This window comes from Rhinolophus sinicus, chromosome 2 (genome assembly GCF_057876585.1).
Source record: "Rhinolophus sinicus isolate RSI-liver-muscle chromosome 2, RSI-T2T, whole genome shotgun sequence".
Classification (NCBI taxonomy): domain Eukaryota; kingdom Metazoa; phylum Chordata; class Mammalia; order Chiroptera; family Rhinolophidae; genus Rhinolophus; species Rhinolophus sinicus.
Window position 1 is genome coordinate 25049153 of NC_142502.1, and position 21186 is coordinate 25070338.

The 21186-nt window shown below is 40.4% G+C and overlaps 1 protein-coding gene across 2 annotated transcripts in view; it reads left to right on the plus strand.

Moving 5' to 3' along the window:
- Nucleotides 1-1028: 1028 nt before the first annotated feature.
- MAP3K5 (mitogen-activated protein kinase kinase kinase 5) overlaps nt 1029-21186 on the plus strand; it is a 180886-nt gene continuing 160728 nt past the window's right edge. The window contains exons 1-2 of one of the 2 annotated variants that reach the window (XM_074333624.2): nt 1073-1549; nt 1800-2469. In XM_074333624.2, the coding sequence (XP_074189725.1) occupies nt 1454-1549; nt 1800-2469 (766 nt within the window). In that variant the 5' untranslated portion in view covers nt 1073-1453. Of the gene's footprint in view, nt 2470-21186 lie in introns of both variants that reach the window. The other variant, XM_019732726.3, reaches the window with a different exon arrangement.

Here is a 21186-nt window from a genome sequence, read left to right on the forward strand (position 1 = left end):
TGACAAGTCGTTGGAAATACTAAACGTTATATATCTATTATATTAGTAGCCCATCAACGTTGTTTTTGTTTTTGTTTCAGTACGGTTACTGATTCACTAAATACTTTTCTAATGACATCAAGTCCAAAAGCACATGTGGATAACATGGATTCCAATTGATATGAAGAGTATTAAGTATCCTTACTATAAACTCATTTCTATCAGTTTACAAACCTTTAGAAAAAGCTAATGTTACTTTGCTTCCTTGGGGATACAGTTGTGTAGCTACTAGGTGTTTTTTTTTTTTTTTTTCTTATTACTGTTTTCTTCCTCATTTTAAGTCTTTACTACTCAACTGTTTCAGCCTTCTTTTTTTACCCAAGCTTGAACGTAATTTGAATTATTCTTCTACCTTTTTCATAGGACTCATTAATCTCAGTTCCTGGAGATGGGAAACCCCAAACCTGTCTACTTTATTTTCTTGCAATTTTCACTGGTTTTCCTAAAGATATAGCATTCTGGAGTTCTCTGAGAATTTACACCTCTATTTTTGCTCCCCAAATAAGTAGATACTTTTTGAATGCTCTTAAGCAATCCACATATTTTTTCTGCCTGTGGTGCAACTTAAAAAAACAGAAGAAGTCACTTAATTTTCCTCTTTCAACTGGCGGCTGATGATTTGCCGTATCTGGTATAGATCTAATCTTCTCAAGTAAGTATGTAGCATATGTGTGTGCTGGGGGGAGGTTAAGATCCTAAATGAGAATGTTAAATCTCTCAGCAGTTGAAGCTAATCAATTACTCATTAATGATAGCACAGCTGTTGGAAAACTTTAAATGAAAAGTATAGGCGCACATCTGATAAATTTAGCCTGCCAATTCCGGAGCGCCATTGTCACGAATAAAACACCCTCCCCAATTTAGGCCCCAGTTCCATAGCGCTGGTTGAAATCCTCCCGCTTTGCGCAACGCGGGCCTCCCGGCGCTGTCCCAATCATTTCAGGGCAGGCGGCGGTTCCAGACTGCGCTGCGGAGGCAGGGACCAGAGGAGGGCGCCGTGGCGGCGGTGAACGCTGTAAATGCCTCGAGGCTAGCTCAGAGGACCCGAGCATTCGCTAGAGAGACTATTTTTTTTTTTTTTTCCGTCATACTGTTGTCTCGTGCGCTCCGTGCTTCTGCCTACTCCAGATGTTCTTAGGTGGGGGCCTGGTTGGAGACGGCAGAGACCCTTGGTACGGACAGCACTCTGGGCGCGATCAGTTTTGTCCTGGCTGGAGATTCCCAGCAGCGCCCTCCCCTGGGGCGGGCCCTGACTCTCGGTGCAGCGACGAGTGGGCGGCAAGAAGCCGGTGGCCCACAGCGTGAGCGGCTGCAAGGAGCGCTGAGACTCCAGCTGCAAGGCTGGCGCCGGGACCTAGCTGCCGCGGCGATCGGAAGAAAAAGGAGATCAGGGGAGGAAGAGGAAATAGAGCAGATGAAGGAGAACTGCCGTGGAGCAGCGAGGCGGATCCTTTCGGCTGCAGCTGCCGCTGTTCCGGGACGCAGCCGGGGGAGCGTGCCAGCTCGTAAGGTGCTGGCCAGGTAGCTCCCCACCCAGAGAACGCTCTTCCTGGCCCTTCCCAGAGCGCCTGGCACGGAAGCAGCCGGTGCCGCGCTCCTGGTGGCCCGGGCGCACCGCACCCCAAGAGCGGCGCCCTTGAGCTGCACCGCGGCGCAGGTTTGTGAGCGACTTGTTCGCCCGCCAAGAAAAGGAAGCGCTGTCCCTTCCAGCTCAACCCGGCTTCCCCACCCCTTGTACTCTACACCCTGCAGCGGGCGAGCGGAGCGGCGCGGCCACGGAGGCGCCGAGGAGGGGCGAGCCGCCGCCCGGCGGCGGCGTCCCTTCGGGGGAGAGGGCGGCTGAGAAGAGGCGGCGGCGCGGCGCGGAAGGCGCGACGCGCGATGGCAGCTGCTTAGCCCGGCGCGCGCGGAGCAGCCCCGAGCTGTGGCTGGCCAGACGGTGCGACTGGTCTGGGGACGCCGCCGCCGCTGCAGCCGGGCGGGGAGAGATGAGCACGGAGGCAGGCGAGGGCATCACTTTCTCCGTGCCACCTTTTGCCCCCTTGGGCCCCTGTGCCTTCGCTGAGGGCGGCAGCTGCCGGAGGGGAGGAGTGGTAGCCGAGGGCGAGGACAGCCAGCTACCACCGCCGCCACCGGGCAGCTTCTGGAACGTGGAGAATGCCGCCGCCCCTGGCACTGGGTGTCCCGCTGCCACCTCCGGGAGCAGCGCCACCCGGTGCCGGGGCAACTCTGGTGGCGGAGGCAGCCGACGGACCACAGTGGCATATGTGATCAACGAAGCGAGCCAGGGGCAGCTGGTGGTGGCTGAGAGCGAGGCCCTGCAGAGCCTGCGGGAGGCGTGCGAAACGGTGGGCGCCACGCTGGAGACCCTGCATTTTGGTAAACTGGACTTTGGGGAGACCACGGTGCTGGACCGTTTTTACAATGCAGGTGCGTGTGTAACCCTTTCCCATCCTCCACGGTCCCTGGCCGTTGCAGGGGTTAAAAATATGTTTTTCTGGGCAGGAGAAAAATAATTTTCTGGGCAGCAGGAGTGCTTCCTACTTATTTACTTCTTGCCCCACCTTATAGACAGAGAGCAGCGCTGCGCGACTGCTGCTGGCGCTCGCCGCTCTGGGGAGAGCGTGGGTGCTGGTGCAAAAGCCTGTGTGTATTTGTGCCAGAGACCGACTGACTCACCCACCCACCCACCCGCGCTGGAGCCCTGGGGTCCGTGTGGTCCTCATTCAGAACTTTTGTTCCTCAGCAGTGCGAGATACTGGCCCCAATCAGCCCTTCATTCAGTGTCTTGGTTTCTCTTGTGTTAGATTTGGCCCATATTTTCCTTCTATACCTACCTGTGACTGAGGTGATGGTTCTCATTTTTATTTGGGGGGGGGGGCCTTTTTTTCTGTATAGTTTTGTGAGTACAGAAACCGTAACTTATGCCACACAGCCAGCTGCATGCATGTAGTGTGTCTGTATGAATTTGCATGTCATGTCATGATCGTCCCACCTCATGTTGCCTTAAGTGTAGTGGCTTGAATTTCCCATTTCTTATCAATTTGAACTTTTAAGTAATTACTTCCAAAAGTAATAACCTTATAACTTACACTAAACTTGTGTGGTATCTTTGTTAGGATTTCAGTGAAAGAACCAGGGTCTGTTTTTCATTACCCCATATGCCATGATGGGCTGGAAAGTGTATAACTTAACATTGTTTAAAATGCTAGTAGGCTTTCTTGACAGCTAAGACTAAATTGGTCATTAACGTGATTGCTAGCATGATCCATGAAAAAAATGTATTTTAACCTATCACAGATTTCAGAAAGTGTTGTAGTTCCAGTGACTGAAGCGATTAGCTATCTGTTAGCAAATGTTAGAAATAATAATGTTATTGAAACTAACCATTAGCACCCTGTATAACCAATATTGAACATATATGCGTACTTATTTTTATAAGTGTGGGCAGAAAATTTGATTTAATGGTGGTTTCAAACAATAAGGCTCTTGCATTTGTGATCACGTAAAAGGTCTTATATTCTAAACTTGTTTTCAGGTCTCCTTCTCTTCAGTCTTTTCAGAACACCTAAAGTAGGCTTATGTCAGTTTTGGAATTCAGTCAAAGCTGAGTATTTTAAGAACAAGAACTTCATGTTAAGGAAGCCAGACTAAATAAACTAGGACTTTCTGGTTCTGGTATTTTTTACAGTCTTGGTCTTCATAACTGAACATTAGTATAATATATTGTAGCTTGGTTCTTTGGGTGGCTTGCTAAAAAATGGCATAAACATAACTTTTCTAAAAATGAGAGCCCTCTTACTTTTGGATCATAATTAGGAGGAAGCTTCGAAGAACTGAAACATGTGTGAGGGAAACACCCAGACAAATAGTGTATTTTTACTCCACTGATAGGGCTCTGTGAAAATATCTTAAACTCTAAGCCGATTTGAAAGTCTTCTGTCAAGGCTCACTTACTGTTTATTCTCCAAATAGTGTCCCCAAGAAAGGGAGAAAGATTAGAAGGGACTGGACATCCAAACTGTATCTCATTTAATCCTCCACACTGGTGAAGGAAGTACCTACTTACTGTCTTTCTTAGGTGAGAAGACCAAGGGATCCAGAATTGGTCCCAGGACTCAGGTAGTAATTGGTCGGTGCTGGGAATCCACTTCTGACTCTAAAAGGTCATGCTCGCTGCCTCCATTTAGTTGAGCCTGATTTTCTCTGAGAGTCAAGAGAAGCTCTCTATCTTGGAATTATGTGACAGAGGATTGACAGGGACTTTGTGAGCCGTTTTGGGGCAGTGTGCAATAGTGGGGAGAACTTGTTCTAGGAAGACCAGTGTTTGTAGGCCAGCTCTGTCCCATTCCACCGCTTCCATCATCCTGCACAGGTCCTAGTTTAACCCCTGCCTATGTGAGTGACGTGAACTCTGAACCTTCTCATTCAGCTTCAAAATGTGCCACGATGAAGATGGGTATCGGTTTTGTTCAAACCCTTTGTTTTCCTAAACTGAGTGTTTATGGTAGTAGAGGCTGCTGAGTTTAATGGTAGTAGAACTTCTCTTCTGATTTCTACGACAGCACTTGCTCCTCCTCCATCAGGATTCTGCAAATTTTTTTGTCAAGGGCCAGATGGTAAATATTTTAGACTCTGCAGGAAGTCTTTCTTACAACTATTCAATTCTGTGGTTGTTACAGGAGAGCAGCCATAAACAGTATCTAAACAAAAGATCTTGGCTGTAGTCCAATAAAACTTTATTAGTGGACACTGAAATTAGAATTTCATATAATTCACAAAATATTTTTAGAATTTTTTCCCCCAACCATTTAAAAACATAAAAACCATTCTTAGTTTGTAAGCTGTACGAAAACAGGCCTGGCAGGATTTTGGAGCCTGGGCCATGCTGACCTTTGCTGTACGTTCACCCCGCTCCCCTAGAAAGTGGAATCATTATGACATAGTGAAAAGAGCACTACCTCTCCACTTAGATCTGAGTTTTCATCCTGGCTCTGTTCTGAACCATGTAATTGTGAGCAAGGCCCTTCATCTCCTCCAAAGGCTTGTAAAACTGACCAGGGATGGAAGTGGAGGGGGAAATTGAACTGAATTTCTAAGATTCCCTCATGTAATCCTGTGAGTTTGCAAAGGCAAGGCAGCATGGTATGCTGGCGCAGAGAGCACTGGAACAAGAGTTTCAAGATCTGGATTCTGGTCCTTGGTTCTCTGATTGGAAGCAAGTCATTTAAAATCTCAGAAAAGAGTGGAGGGTTGGAATCATTGGTTTCCCAGATTCCCTTCAGCTTTCAAATTCTATACTTTGAAATGACAACATTATTAATGTAAAATGAGTCATTTCAGTCCATACATTTATATATGCCATGTTCCTGGCCCCAGAAGTTCAGAGTTGGTGGGGAGGGCTCTTTGAAAGGCTGGCTATAGCAAGAGGATCCATACAGAATGCCTTGGGTGCCCAGGAAACAGATTTTAGAATCAGACTGGTGGGTGGGGCAGGTTCAAAGGTGACACCTGAACTGAGATGGACCAGTAAGCAAGGGCAACTTGATGAGGGCCTCAACGTTTAAAAGGAATGTTGGTGTTCAAATAGCTCAATTTAATGGAATGGATAAGAACTTAAAGCTTGGTTGCATTTTTATACGCTTCCCCTATCTATGTGTACTGGCATCTTTTTAAAGAATAGATTACAGTTAAAAGTTTTCCCTGATTTTCCCTGTTCGATTATTATTAACTGTCATCTAGTATGTTCTTTAACTGTACTTGTCATTCTGTCTTTCATTCCTGTTCTGAGGGGAAACTAATGTTCTATCAAAGCTTTTATGGAAATGCATCATGTTTATATGTACAAGACGATATCACTCAGATGGCAAATGCCAAGCTAACATTTCCAGCCCCCTGCGTTGTAGGCAGTAAATCTCTGTAAAAGCTAAGAGGTGTCAGTGGTAGATATGTTAGTGCTCCAGAGCTGCTGCGTTTGGGTAGTCAGACCCCCACCTGACAGAGTCTCAAATTTTTTCTTTTTATGGACGTCAGTTCTGTGAGGTGTACCTACAATAAATAGACTTTATTCCCCCGTTTTGCTCATGAGAAAACTGAACCATAAAGGTTATATTTGTTCACTCAGGTTAAATGATTTAAGGTTGCTGACTGGAACCAGCAGCACACTTTGCCTTAGAAACAGTATTCTAGATGGTGGTTAGATTCCAGGACTCACCTAGAAGAAGCCGTGTGAATAACTCAGTGTACTTGAAGTGTGAAACCCATCCACCATTTTAAACATTCGGGAAAATTATGTTCCTGAAACCTGGGACTTTGAATCCACTTGTCCTTGTGTTTAGAATCAGTAACTTTTGCTTTCATCTAGCTTCTGGTAGCGTCTCGGCCAGATGTAGGAACATAACTTTGGATCAGTGGTGATGAGAGGAGGGGCTGTGATGAGGCTGGGGACAAGGGAAGGGTTGGGAGTCTAGAGGAAGAGGAGGGAGGCTGGGCAGGGGAGAAGAAGGATACTCAGAAGGAGGAAGCCATGCCAGCAGGGAATCCATTAACACTTTCTCCTCTTTCTACTTTCTACTCCTAGCCAGCTGTTTATGGCCCTTGACTTCCTGCAGATGTAAGACCCAGGGACATTGGTCAGTTCAAGGCCACCTCTCTCCCTCTCAGTGGGCACAGGATTCGGTCAGCTGCCAGCTTCCCCTTTCCCTGCCATTTACATACGCCTGGGCCTTTCGCTTAGCCAGGCTCACTGCAGATTGCAATCTTACTTGGCTTTTTACCCGGTAGCAACAGTGGGTAACAGGGAAGAAACCCGTGCTGGTTGTAATTTTAAGAACTTAGCTGTTATATTTTAGTCTATATTACGGTCCCACTGTCTTTGGGCTTGTGATGAAAGTCACCCACTTTGGCCATGTCACTGGAGAGGCATCTGAACTTTCTGGGCCTTGGTTCCATTGCTCCCAGCACAGCTTCTTAGGAATTACAATCTTATGTGTTAAAAAAACAAACAAAACAAACATAACCTTTGTCTCCTGTCTAACTGAGACTAGGAAGTTCTTGAAAGTCTTCAAGCTCATTTATGCATTTTCTGCTTCTAAGTTCAGTGAGACTTTTATACATTAGGTCTCATATACTTTGAGAGGGAGAGCAAAGTCAGTATTTCCTAAATAGTGGTTCCCATGAGCCAGTTTAAAAAAAAAATTTGGAAGACTGACGTGTTTTCAACATTTTATTTTTCCTATTAAGTTGACAACCAGCCATCTACTGCCATAATTTCTTTTTTTTAAAAAAACCAAAGCATTATATTAGGGAAGGCATAACCTTAGAATACAGAATAGTATTCTGCATACAGTAAATGTATGGAAAATTCGTGATTTTCTTTCCCATTTCACCATGGATGAATGAAGACTTTATCGTGCCAATCAACGGAGCAGTGTTTGAGAACCTCTGATGTAAACCACCTTCCTGCCCCTTCCCACCATTCAGTCATTGTTTCTGCAAGGAAGAAACAAGCCTTAGCAAAAGTATCAAAAGAACAAACATGGACAAACTAATAAGGAAAAAGTCTGGTTAGGAAGGGATTAAAAAAATATATCCCAATGGTGCCTCACATGTGGTTTTTCTCTGGCCTTTTGACTTTTTGCTGGCATGCCGTTGGGGCAGCTGCTGCCCACCCCCTATGAACCCAAAGCACTGTTCGTCCTTTTGCTTTCTTGGAGGCAAAATTATAATTTTCCAGACAGAGCTTTACTAGAAAATCAGAAAAAAGTAAAACTAAAGAGAAAATTCCAAAGCCCAAAGTAAATTTGTTTGTAAAGCACCTGTTTCTTATGCTAAATAATCAACTACAGATTGTCATGACTGGCCTTGCTTCCCAGGATCCTGGGATCCTGGTTTCTTTCCTCAACACGTTCACGTGTGTTCTGCGTAAGACATTTATCAGTTGGTCGTTGAAGTTGGTTCTGCTTCTAGCATGGTCTTGTCTCACCTGTGGCCTTGGTGGTACCAGCCTTCTGGGAATTCTCTGCTACAGGTCACTCCCTCCCTGGTGTTTATAGGGACTGTCCTTGCGTCCTCTTTTGGAGACCTGATTAGAGGCTCATTCAGTTCTTGTTTCTGGTTGGCAGGACAAAGTTGGTTCACAGCTTCTTTGTGAGATTGACAAGCACAAAGGCCAGTGAGTGTGCCAATCTCTCTAACAGTTAGCAACTGTGTTTGCTTTCCAAGTAAGTTGTCCCACGTGGTTGCTTCAAACACCACCCTACTCCACATGGGGCAAGATGAGAGTTGAGAATGTGGTAAGTGAGGTGGGAGTGGACAGTTGCAGAAACCCACAGCTATGTGGATATCAGGAAGAAACCAGAAACCCACAGCCTTGGAAAAGGTATGTCAAAAACAGCTTTGCTGTCCCATAATTTGGGTATAGGTAAGTGGGGAAACTGGCTGTCTTTAAGAAAGTGACCCTTATTTTCAGGGAGTGAAATTAATTTTGCAAATCTTATTAGTGGCATGAAAGAAAAAAAAGGAAAGAAAAACAATTATTAATTATTTAAAAACCCACTGCTGATTTTAATACCTTGGCTTCCTAAGTTGTTTTAATATACTGGCTTTCCTCTCTGACTGGAGATGCCGACTAAAGATGTTGATCAAAATATGTGCCAGATTATTGGAGAAGGACAAAGGGTATGAGATAAAGCTGAGTTTCAAAGTTGTGTCTAATCCAAAAAAATTTTGAAGTGAGTGCTTACATTTTATGTGAGTTTTATTTTGTAGTGTGTGTGTGTGTGTGTGTGTGTGTGTGTGTGTGTGTGTTTCTAAGGAAACATGAAAGATATATAACCCAGGCTACATTGTGGTAATTTTCTTAGGAGAGAAAATATTAGTGTTAACAGCATCTCCTACTGAAAATCATAGCAGAGCAGATCTGTGTTACTTAAATGCCACCGAAATTGTACAGGGTAAGAGTAAACATTCCATAAAAAGCAAACCTTTTCTGTTACAGTAGGTAATCAACAATGAAGAGCGCAATTGCCTTCGGTATATGATTCATACAGGAAGGAAGTTATATTCCTTTGTACAGCAAATCTCTAAAAATGGTTGTGACCAATTATATCAGTATTTTCCAACACTTTTAGTCTCTTCTAAGAACTCTTAAGAAACAGAAACATGGGGAAAGCTGCCCTAGTGAATGTCAGGCTGTCTGTTCATTGACTCCAAGCCATATAAAACCAAGTACGTGCTTAAGCCAGAGAATTTGTCCTCCTTCAAAAATCTTGGTTACCCCTCCTATTTCTTATTTAAAAATTATTTAAGGAGAATAAGTAATCCCAGGTGTTTGCGTGTCAAACTACTCCTTAATGTCACATTCAAGTTTCCTAATATGTTTGTTGTGACAAATCTCTCTTAAACCCGAGGCAGCCAGGAACAGGGGTGGGATTCCTGCTCTCCAAGGGCCATGGCTTTTACCTACAGCTAGGTATTTCCCAATTTATAGTTTGGTCAAACTGGGGTGCAGGTGATTTTATGTGGCTAGATGAGAATAACATAAATGTATGTTGTTCTGTGCAGTGTAGTACTCTTTTGATCATCTTATTACCTCCATACAATAAGTAGATGTGGCAGTGTAATTATCTATATTTGACAGGTGAGGAAACTCCTCTGTGGACAGGGGATGTGAGTTGGCCAGAATTAATCAAATGGTTGAGTAGGAATCCAGCTCAGGTCTTCTGACTTCCAACTAATTCAGGTGTTTTCCCTACTACACCACACTTTTCCCCCCGCGGTGAAAAAATTTTGAAGCACATACGCTGTTCAAGAGGAGCAGTTGTGACATCTAGGTCCATGTAGCGTTATTATGAGAAAAAGTCATGGTCGTGACACTTAGGTTCTGGTGCCCTCTTGCTAATGAATTTCACTGATTTCTTGTTAACAGGCTTGTAAAGTTATCCATCAAAAACCGGACTTTGTCATTTTTCTGTCAATACCAACGGAGGAGCCTACAGCCCAGGCTGAGTCCTGGTTGCCAGTTGCTTGGCCTGGAGCTATAAATCGGGCTTTCTCCAGGCAAGTCTTAGGCTATTTTCTGGGCATGGTAGTGAGATGGACTGCCACACGACAGACTAAGCCTTTCTCTGGAGTGAGCCAGAGAGCTGGGTTGACAACACAGCCTAGAGATATTTCCTTTCCTTTCCTCGTGAGTCTGCTTTGCCTTCCCCTCATGTCAGAGTATATTCCCAGTACTTCAGTTCCCTGCCTCTTCCGTAGATGCAGTGGAGAACAGCCGAAGAGAAGCAGGCATTAATCTGCGGGACAATGGAAGCTCATACCACATATCTGTTTCCATGGGAAAAGGGATGCTAAGGAAGGAGTCAGGAGGAGCTCCCCATTTTCCCTGCCCAACTAATTCTTTTTTTAAAAAAAGCCATTAAAAAAAATTTAAGATATGAAGCATTTCAGTCATAAAGTACATAAAATAGTATATAGCATTAATGCATTCACTACCTAAATATAATAGCTGTTAAAATTTTTGACACTGTTTCACTTCTCTTTCTCTTTTAGAGAAATAAATTATTATTATAATATTTAATTATTAGAATAATAAATTATTCTGGACAAAATCAAAATTGCCTTTCTACCACACCAAATTTCCTTCCAGGGAAAGTGCTTATTTCATCAGCAGTGCTAAATTATAATTTTCAAACATCTCAAATGGCTCTCTACAAATGTCAAACATTTAATTTAATCAACTCTTATTTATTGGGAAAACCAATAAGATATTAAAAGCCATTCAAAGGAGAATTTGAAGAGCAGATATAATATACTCACACACACACAATCAGGGATGCTGAAATAAATTTGCTAATAGATGTAAAACTGACTAATGTCAGTAAGGCAATTCTGTAAATATAGATGTTGGAGGCAACTTTTCTACAGGGCAGAAATCAATGTATCTCTACTAAACAATGTTCATTTGTATTGCTGTGGACAAAAATTGTTTTCATTGTTCTCAGTTTTCACAACTTAACGTTTGTCCCAACAGCATTGTAAAGTGTTCCTATTAATAGAAGGACAATCAAAGGTGCACATCCTTGAAAATCAGGTAGTTCCCAGAAAGTGCACCACACAAAGCCTAGTCCTCCACTGAAAGGATACCCACTACTCTCTTTTGCCCATTTCCAAGTCTTTGAAAACTTTTCTTCACAGTTGATCCTTCTCTGCAGGCTCTATGCCTGTGTTTTTCTCAAGTGCTCTTACCCAAGCTGATTTATTAAAGGCCTGTTTTCTTTTCTCAGCCACTCTGCCATCGGAAGCTGTGATCGCCCTGAGAGGGTCCCAGAATACCTTGTTTTAGCCAGGTATCCTAATTATAGTTGTTTCAGGTCAGGAAACAGGTACAAATTGGATAGTAGGGTGTCTGTCACCTAGGTTTTGCACCAGAACCTAGGTGTACATCTGTTTAAAATCAGATAGTTCCCAGAGAGTGGCTCGGTCAGAATCAAGTCTGAAATATGCCGGTGGGGTACCTGCAGTGTCCACAAACCCAGCTTCATTTTTGTACTAGGAAATCATGATCATTACTAGTGGGAATTTCAGTTGTCTAGACTGCTCCAAATAGGTTTATTTTTTGAAGAAAAAAATCTTTATAATATTTTAGAGGGCTGGTAAATTTCTGTAAAATTCCACATGACAAATATATTACTTTGGTCTTGTAATTTAAGGTAGAATACCCAAATGAGCAACATGTATTACTATACATGGTGCTGTACCAATTGCTGTACATGCCTGATTTTATTCAATCTTTAAAACAGCTTTATGAGGCAGATAGCCTCAGTAGGTCAGTTTTACACATGGAGTAACTGAGAGCCTGTAAGAGTTATCAACTTTCCCAGTCACATGGCTATAACTTTTGAACCTAAGACTGATTCCAGAGTCTGTTCATGTATAAGTATGTGCTCCTATCTCCCAGAAATACATTTTCTATTTGAAAACATTATTATTAATACTGTAACCATGGTTACAGTCTTATCAGTCAACATTTGTTGACTATATAGAATATTTCTTTCTAAGGTCTGCACAAAATTAAGTTAACAGAGTGCAATTTCTGCCTTTTATGATCTTACAGTCTACCCATTGAGTTCAATAATTTAGTAAATAATTATTGGGAGCCTACCAGGTAATGCTTTAAGTAGTGAATGAGTAAAAGAATCCAAGGGAATTTTTTTTAAGGACTTTATAATGTGCGTGATTTCATTGACCTGTATGCTTGAGGACATTTATTCCTGCTAGAATAGAGGTGAACATGCATTGAAAATAAAAATCTCATACACCGATAAACTACATACATACACCGGGAGCGTTAGGCGCCCCACTTTATTTTCATATGAAACCAATATCATATTGAAAATTATTTAAATCAATTCCCAGACTTTATTAAAATCCTTTAAGATCTTTTATAAATATTGAAAAGATCTCATTAAATTGTCTTCCAAGGGGGTATTATAATTCTTTAATGAATAATTATTTTTATATTGACTTTTATGGAAGCAAATGGAGTTATTACCTGAGACTTGGAAACGTTTTTCTTATATATTGTTTTTCTAGTAGTAGAATTTGAGCTGTATGTAAATGCTCTTCAGTTTGTGAAAAAAAATCTAGGCTGTTTTAGATAATTGAAATATGCCAACAACACAATTTCAATTTATATCCTTTAGGCCTAGAGTCCGTAATTATGTTGCTTGCCTGCTTATGTTGCCATAATTATGTTGCTGATTGCTGGAGTGTACGGTTCTTGGTTGACAGCAGATAGCCAACCTGAATCCCTAGTTATGGAATGGCTGGGCCAGAATGAGAATAGTAAACAAGCAAAATTCCATTTAGATAATGGAATCTAAATGGTACTTGGATACATTGTAGATGCAGAACCATATCTATATGATGGTATACATAAAAATATGACTAAAGTTGAACTCTGAGCTAACTTGGAAGATTCTAAACAACATTTATGAATTATAGTTTCCATAATATGTCTAATTATTTTTGGGTCACATACATACAGTTGATCTACATTAGCTCTACCAAGACAATTCCTGGATTTTTAGCATTTGGCCTTGGGAAACTAGTTTTGGTTGATTCCAGTAAATACTCAGACATTCATATCTGGACAGTAAGCTTTTAGTTTTTCAAAATACTTCTGGTCAGTTTCAAAAAAAATGCATGCTGGTCTTGTGTTTACTGTTTATATATTATCAGAATAAGAAGGTTTGCAAACAATCTAGAAGGTCAAGGAATCTGGCTTTAAAACTGTGTGTGTGTGTGTGTGTGTGTGTGTGTGTGTGTGTGTGTGTATTATTAGTTGCAAAGCATAGTTGGGGTATAAATTGCTTGGCCTGACCTAGTGAAATTAGAGAATAATGTTGTAGCTTGCACGTGAATTATGACAGGAATAGTTGGCTTGACTTTTCTTGCCAAGCAACTTAATGCTGCCAATATTTTATGTGCTTAAACTATACTTGGCAGTAAATCTTAAATGAAATTGGAAAGGAAGTGCTGGCCTAAACTCTTAACAGAGTCCTAGACTGTTCTTTCCCTTATAAAATCAGTAGTGTAGAAAAATCATTTAATCATTAAATATGACACATGACTGAGTTACCCAAGGGCTGATCCTGCTGTGTTTATTAGAATGAGTGTCGACCTGCAGATTTGCCTTATATTTGTTTCCAAAGTCTGAAACTAAGAGTTGTCAGCGTTATGAAATCTTTCCATAGTCAATTGTGCATTTGACTTCACATTTAATTTCTAGGAGTGTTTTGTTAGTGTTTACTAGTCCTTTTAGCATATATTCAAAAGAGTGGCACACCTGTGTCATAGGTGTTAATTTTGATTAATTTATGTCACACTGACATACTAATTAAGAAGGCAAATTACAGGAGCATTTAAAAGCTGCTAACGTGTAAATATTCATCAGTGTTCATTACTGACAGGGAATGGCTTGCCTGGATTTACGGGAAATTTAAAAGTTCAGACAGACTCCTCTGTTTTTTATTCTTTGTTTAGGAAAACAGAAGGTACTAAAACGGTAGCTAGCTCCCAGCAAGAATTTGTAGGTAACTGAGATTAAGTAACCTTCATAGAGTTTTATGATTACATTTATAACTGTCATTACCTAAGGCTCATTTGATGCCCATTTATGAAATCTTTGAGAAGATAAAAACCTTGATATCATATGAGTGACACTTCTATTTCAGCCAAATCTCTTTATACTTGAAACCAAATTTAAGATATTGCTGTACCTCCCTGGTTTGCCTCCATCGTTAAGACACATGTTTTTAATCTTTGGTGAAATGTAGATAAGTAATAGAAAAGGGCTGCCTCACAATTTCCAAACTTCACGGAGCTCAGGACTCTGCATTTAGTTAGGTTATATTAAAGAAGCAGGTTTCATCTTGTTAAATATAGAGTGGGCATTCTTCTTGATGGATAGTCTTTTGATTAGCCTGGATTGTAGCTTCTTCTCATTCCCTATTTTTATTTATTTTTAATCTGGAATAGCCCAAGAAGGGCCAGACTCCACCCACAAATGGTCCCAGAAGCAAGTGAGTTGTTCACATAAAAGCTGTAGCCACTGTGTTGTGACTTCGGAATTTTGAAGCAAAACTATATTATGGCTTATATATGTTGCTGTGCCTTAATTTTCCCAGACCACTGCTATTCAGTAGGTTTGTACTTTTCTCTGAAAATATTATTAGACATTGAAATAAGTTTGCAGAGGCTTATGTATGAAGCAACCATACTTTTTCTATTTTTAAATTCTACTTTTTTGGGCTTGTTGTTTTTTGATTTGTTAGGAGCGTAAGAGCATGTTACCTAAACAGAGCTCTGTGCCAGAGGATAAGCCACATTTAATTTGAGAAGGTTTTCTGAGAACATTAAATGAAAAATAAGCTATGATTGGAAGATCCAAGGCCCTAATCTGCTTTCAGTTTCCAGTTATCTGGTCTACCTGCTGAAAGCTCAATTTACAACTTGGACTGGGTTATAAGTTTCTGATGACTTTATAGTTAGTCTATGACTATTACCTTTTCAAGACTTGTAATTGTCCCCTTCAGCCACAGAAGACAGTATTGTCCAGCCTTTGAGCCACAATATGTACCCAATATGTTGTCACCTCGAAATTCCTTCCTGAATCTACCATATTGCATAGTTATTTATAAGCTTACGCTTAGCATTCCTTTTCATTTAAACTAAGAATAACCATGGAAGTATTTGTCTTTCTATTTTTATTCTCTCTTTAAGATCTGTGTAATTTTTTTATTGCATGTTTATGTTAGTTACTTCTTTTACTTATCTATTACCTCTTAAAATAATCCTTTAAAAGCTATTAAATAAGTCTTGATTTAAGATTCATTTTTTTCAGTGCATACTTGATTCTTTGGGGGGGATATAAAAAAAGGAAAAACTCTTGCTCCATAAATCTTGCTGCATAATCTGTGAAGTGATTAAGAAGGAACAACTGAAAAAGTCAAGTCCAATGTTGTAGCTTGAGAAATCCTTTATTAGAAAGGTCTGACATAGAAGGAGCAGTTTCAGGTACTTTAAAGGATCATTACACTGTAATTCCATGTCTCTTTTCCTTGTCCATCTTGTTTATCCTGTATCTCTAGTATCTCATTTCGTGCTTGGCACGTAATAGGCCCTTGATGGATGTTGATGGACGTGAATGTGTGAGTATGGCACTTTCTCCTCCTGGTATTTCAGTTATTGGTTTTGATGTCTGTCTTTCCTGCTTAAGTGTGAGGTAAGCTCCTAGATGGCAAAGATCACATTGCATGGATCTTGACATCCCCCAGGTCTCCGTATGTATGCTTGACCTGTAGATCACACTTAATGATGCTCATAGAATAAACTTCAATGACATCCACCCTTCCCCTGAGGGACTCACAGTCTGGTACAGAGCAGCCTATAAACATATGGTAGGTTGTGCTGACTGTTATATGGGAGGTTTATATATTTGTGCTTCGAGAACACAAACGACAGGTTTCTTCTGGGGAAGAAAGGAGTGTGGAGGAGGGTGGTTAAGGCTTTGGACAGGAGATGACGTTTGAATTTTTTTTTTATGAGGTATAATTGTCATATACCATTATATTAGTCTCAGGTGTACAACATAATGAGTCGATATTTGTATACATTACAAAATGATCACCACATTGGGTTTTGAGGGATAATAGTGAAAGCACTTATATGCTAGCCATTGTAAATTATAAGAATAAATAAGTCTCCCCATTGGAAAAGAGAATCAAAAGAAAGCCTATGATGGAACCGAGAAAACACCAGCATTTAAAGATGGACAGAAGTATGCATCAAGTAGTGAGAAAGGGAAGTGGTCAGGAGGTAGGACAGGGGATAGGGAAAGTTCAGAGAGAGGGAGAGAGAGTGAGTTAGCTGAAAGCCACCTAAAGAGGACTTGTCAGAAGGTCAGTACAGTTGGAAGTTTCAGACAAATAACTGGACTTGGAGATTGGACAGTCCCTGCTAATGGCCAGAGCGGTTTCAAGAAAGCAGGTGGTGGCAGCTGTCCCCGGGTAGTGTCTTGAGTAATTGCTGGTGAACATCAGGAGGCATATAACAAAGAGTATTATATAAAGAAATGTGCTGGTGAGAGAAACAGAAAGAGAAGGCAGTCACAGGAGCAGCACACTCCGCTCCTGCTCCCCGGATAAGGCACCTTGCCTGCTCCTGCCAGGATTTATGCCTTAGAGACGGGGTAAGATCAGTAAGCCTCTGTGGACTCACGTGTTATTTAGTATCGTTTCTGTGGGAGAGGGGAGAACAAATTCCCAACCACTTTCTTCCAGAAAGAACTTTTGGAGCATCACCCTTTGTAAATGCCCTTGTTTTCTTAGTAATTGGAATTGGCTAAGATAGAATTGCTTTTTCTTTTGAGGTTCAGTAACTCAGATCAATTTGAATTCACAGTGCTACAGCATAAATTGAGGGTCCTTTTTTGGTTGAACTCAGTGTGCAGAAGTGTAGGGCTTTTTCAGGAAGTGAAAGTGTTCACTAAGGAAAGGGATTACTCTGGCTAGATAATTTTTTCATTCACCTATCTCCAGTGTCGAATTTCACAGGCTTTTGAAACCTAAGGAATAAGAACTGGGACCAAACATGCTTTTAGTATTTTCTCAGCCACTTAAAACACTTCATTGCTTATAACACTGGCCACTTATAAGTAAAAATGATTCTTTTTTTTAAATTAGATTCTTTGTTGTTTTTTATTTTTTTTTATTAGTTTCAGGTGTACAAAACAATGTACTAGTTAGATATTTATCATTTATATCCCTCACACAGTGACAACCTTCCTCTCCCCATCCACTACCCCTCTGACATCGCAAACAGCCATTACATTTCCACTGTCTCTATTCCTCTATTCCTAATGCTGTACTCCGCTTCTTGTAAAAAAAAAAAAAAAAAGTATATATATATATATATATATATATATATATATATATATATATATATATATAAACTTGTAGTTGACATTCATTATTGTTCAGCTTCAGCTTCAGGTGTACAGTGCAGTGATCAGGCATCTACATCATCCATGAGGCAGTTTCCCTAATAAGTGTCCATCGGATACCCTACAAAATCTTTACAACATTATTAATTACATTCCCCAAATTGATTTTTGTATCCCCGTGGTAATCTTGTGGTTACCGATTGTGCTTTCTAATCCCCTCACCTTCCCCCTTATCCCTCCCCCTCCCATGTAGCAACCACAATTTTTCCTCTATGTCTCTGAGACTGTTTCTTATTAGTTCATTCATTTATTCTTTTCTTTAGATTCCACATGTAAGTGAGATCGTATGGTATTTGTCTTTCTCTGTCTGACTTATTTCACTTAGCATAATGTTCTCTAGGTCCATCCATATTGTTGCAGCACTATACACAATAGCCAAGACATGGAAACAACTGAAATCCAGTCATCGATAGACGACTGGATTAAGAGACTGTGGTACCTTTATACAATGGAATATTATGCAGCCATAAAGAAGAATATATTACCATTTGCAACCAATGGTTCAGTTTTAAAAAGACATATTTTTGCTTAGTGAGCATCTCACTTTGTAAACGTACAGAGGGAGCACATTTTTTCAAAATTTTGATTGCATTTTAGGCTTTCTGACTAGATTGCTGAAATAAACCCTGGATTAAGTTGAAGGTACTCTCACTGGTATACATGCTCACTCATTTGTATTCATTGTCTGTCCAAAAGAAGGAAACCCCTCAACCCCCCCAACCCCCCAAAAAATCTTATCTGAATAGTTAATATTGTTTTACTGGCTTATCTGGAATCAGCTCCCTTCAGCCTTATCTTTTGAACCCGCTGCATACAGAAAACATAGTAGTGGCTAAAGTTTCATATGCCCCACTTAACAGAGTAGGTAGGAGAGGGCAGGAACAAAACACCTTTGCCTTAGAAACATTTGGTGTATCTAAGGGTGACTTTAATAAGGACCAGAATCTACCTGTCTCCCCTTTTTTTTATTTTTATTCTTTTTATTTAAGTAATAGGAGACCATTACAGAACCAAACCATTTGAAATTCTATTTTAAAAATCAGTTCTCAGGGTGAAACTTGAATTTTCTGAAAGAGCATTTTCCCAGGAACATCTTTTTAAATATTGCGTTGTCGAGATAGTCCAGAATCATCTTTGGTGGTAGTTATAATCAGGGTAATTATAATAAAAGGATTCGGGTAGAAAGGTTTAGTTGCACAGTTTTCTAGCAGCAATGGGGGATCATCAGCTAGGTTTCATTCCTTTCGTTCCTGTGAAATGAACAGGATGCCCTTTTTGGGGTCAGATGTCTCTCCAGGATGTCTTTCTAGCTCAGATGTCCAGATCTGTAGGTTTAACCAGCTGCTGCACACTCCACACATGCTTGCTGGCACACAGGCACCTCAAAGTCATTTCCATGCCGAAATTCGTGCCTTTCTCTGGTTCCTAACGTTTCATTAAATGGCACCCAGTTTTCAAAACCAGAAGCCTTCTCTAGATTCCTTTAAAATAATCATGAATTGTATACATATTAATATCAGTCCTTTATTTTTCTAAATGTATTACATTATTTCTTGAGTTTGATGTTTATTAACATTTTATGTTAATTTTTGACACATTTTTATTAGTCAAAACTTTTATCATTTGTGAATTGTATTGCTTTTAAGTGCAGATTCTTGCTTCATATGCAGATCTGAGAATTACTAATTTGTGTTTTCTTCTGGAATTTATTTTGTTGTATGATGTAAGAAAAGTTAATGTTACCATATTCTGATACTATGATAAAAGGAACCAACTTGTGAGCTATGTAAAATTTATAAAACATAACATTTCTTTAACTAGCACTTACTATTTGTTCATGGCATGGTTTGAACTATGTCAGTTACTTGTACAAATGGTCTCCCTCCCTAATAAGGATCATACAGAAGATACCTCAAGCTTTTCTACTTTGCTAGTGTTGTTATATAAACATCAGTTACTGTACTGTATTGTAAAATTGTAATATAATTCTGTTGGGGGGGGCTGAGCTTCTCCTTTTACCAAATTCCCCCAGCCCATTCCTTGTGTGTGTGTGGTGGGGGGAGATACCCCCCAGATGGCCTCCCCTTTCCTTGGGGGAAGAGGAAAACTTGTAACAGTCATTTAGTTATGTTTAGTGTAGCACAGTGATATGCTTAGGAGCTACTTATGTATGTAGGAGCTGCCTGCTTTACACCTCCCTGCTTTCCTCATTCATTCATTCATTCATACATTCATTCATTCATACATAAACACATTCATTCAAAAAACATTGGTTGTGTCTGTGTCATGTGCCAGACATTGGGGATAGAAAGTATTAATATCTGTGACATGGGCCCTGCTCACAGAATCCTCAGGTGGTGGTCTTATTCTTCTATTTCCTCACTATTTGTTGTTCTATTTACTATTACCTCCTCCCGCTTCTGTATACCTCTTTCTGGTTTTTTGAATCTGTTTTTCAAATTGAGATGTAACTCACATACCGTAAGTTCACTCTTTTAAAGTATATAATTCAGTGGATTTTAGTAGATTCACAAAGTGTGCAGCCATCACCAGTGTTTAATTCGAGAACATTTTCATCAGCTCAACTATGAATTCTGTATCCCTTCATGGTCACTCCCCTTATCTCCCTCCCCCAGCTCCAAGCAACTACTATTCTGCTGTCTCCATAAATTTGCCCAATCTAGATATTTCGTATAAGTGGAATCATACAATATGTGGCATTTTGTGGTTGGCTTCTTTCACATTGCTTAATGTCTTCAACCTACATGAATGTTGTAACAAGTATCTTTTATTCCTTTTTCTGGCTGAACACTCTTCCATATGTTGGTACACAATACATTTTGTTTATCCATTCATCACTTTATGGGTATTTGGGTTGTTTCCACTTTTCGGTTGTTACGAATAAAGCTACAATATACAAGTTATTATGAATAGAGCTGAATATACAAGTTTTGGGATGGACACATGTTTTCAGTTCTCTTGGCTATATTCCTAGGAGTGGAATGGCTGGCTCATATGGTAACTCTATGTTTAACTTTTTGAGGAGCCGCTAAATCATTTTCTAAAGTGGATGCACCATTTTCTGGTACCACCAACAATGTTTGAGGGCTCCAATTTATGCGCATCCTAACTAATGCTGTTATTGTCAGTCTTTTTCATTCTAGATATCCTGGTGGGTGTGAAGTGGTATCTCATTGTGTTTTTGATTTGCATTTCGCTAATGACTAATGATGTTGAACATCTCTTCATATGCTTATTGGCCATTTGTATATCTTCTTTGGAGAACGGTCTTTAAGATCTTTTGCCCATTTTAAAATTTGTCTTTTTGTTGTTGAGTTGTAATAGCTTGTTACGTATACTGCATGTAACTCTTTTATCAGGTACATGATTTACAAATGTTTTCTCACATTTAAGGGTTGTTTTTTCATTTTCTTTATAGTGTCATTGGAAGCACAAAGGTTTTAATTTTGATGAAGTTCAGTTTATCTGTCTTTCTTTTGTTACTCGTACTTTTGGTGTCTTATATAAGAAACCATTGCCCAATCTAAGAAGGTCATGAAGATTTACACCTATGTTTT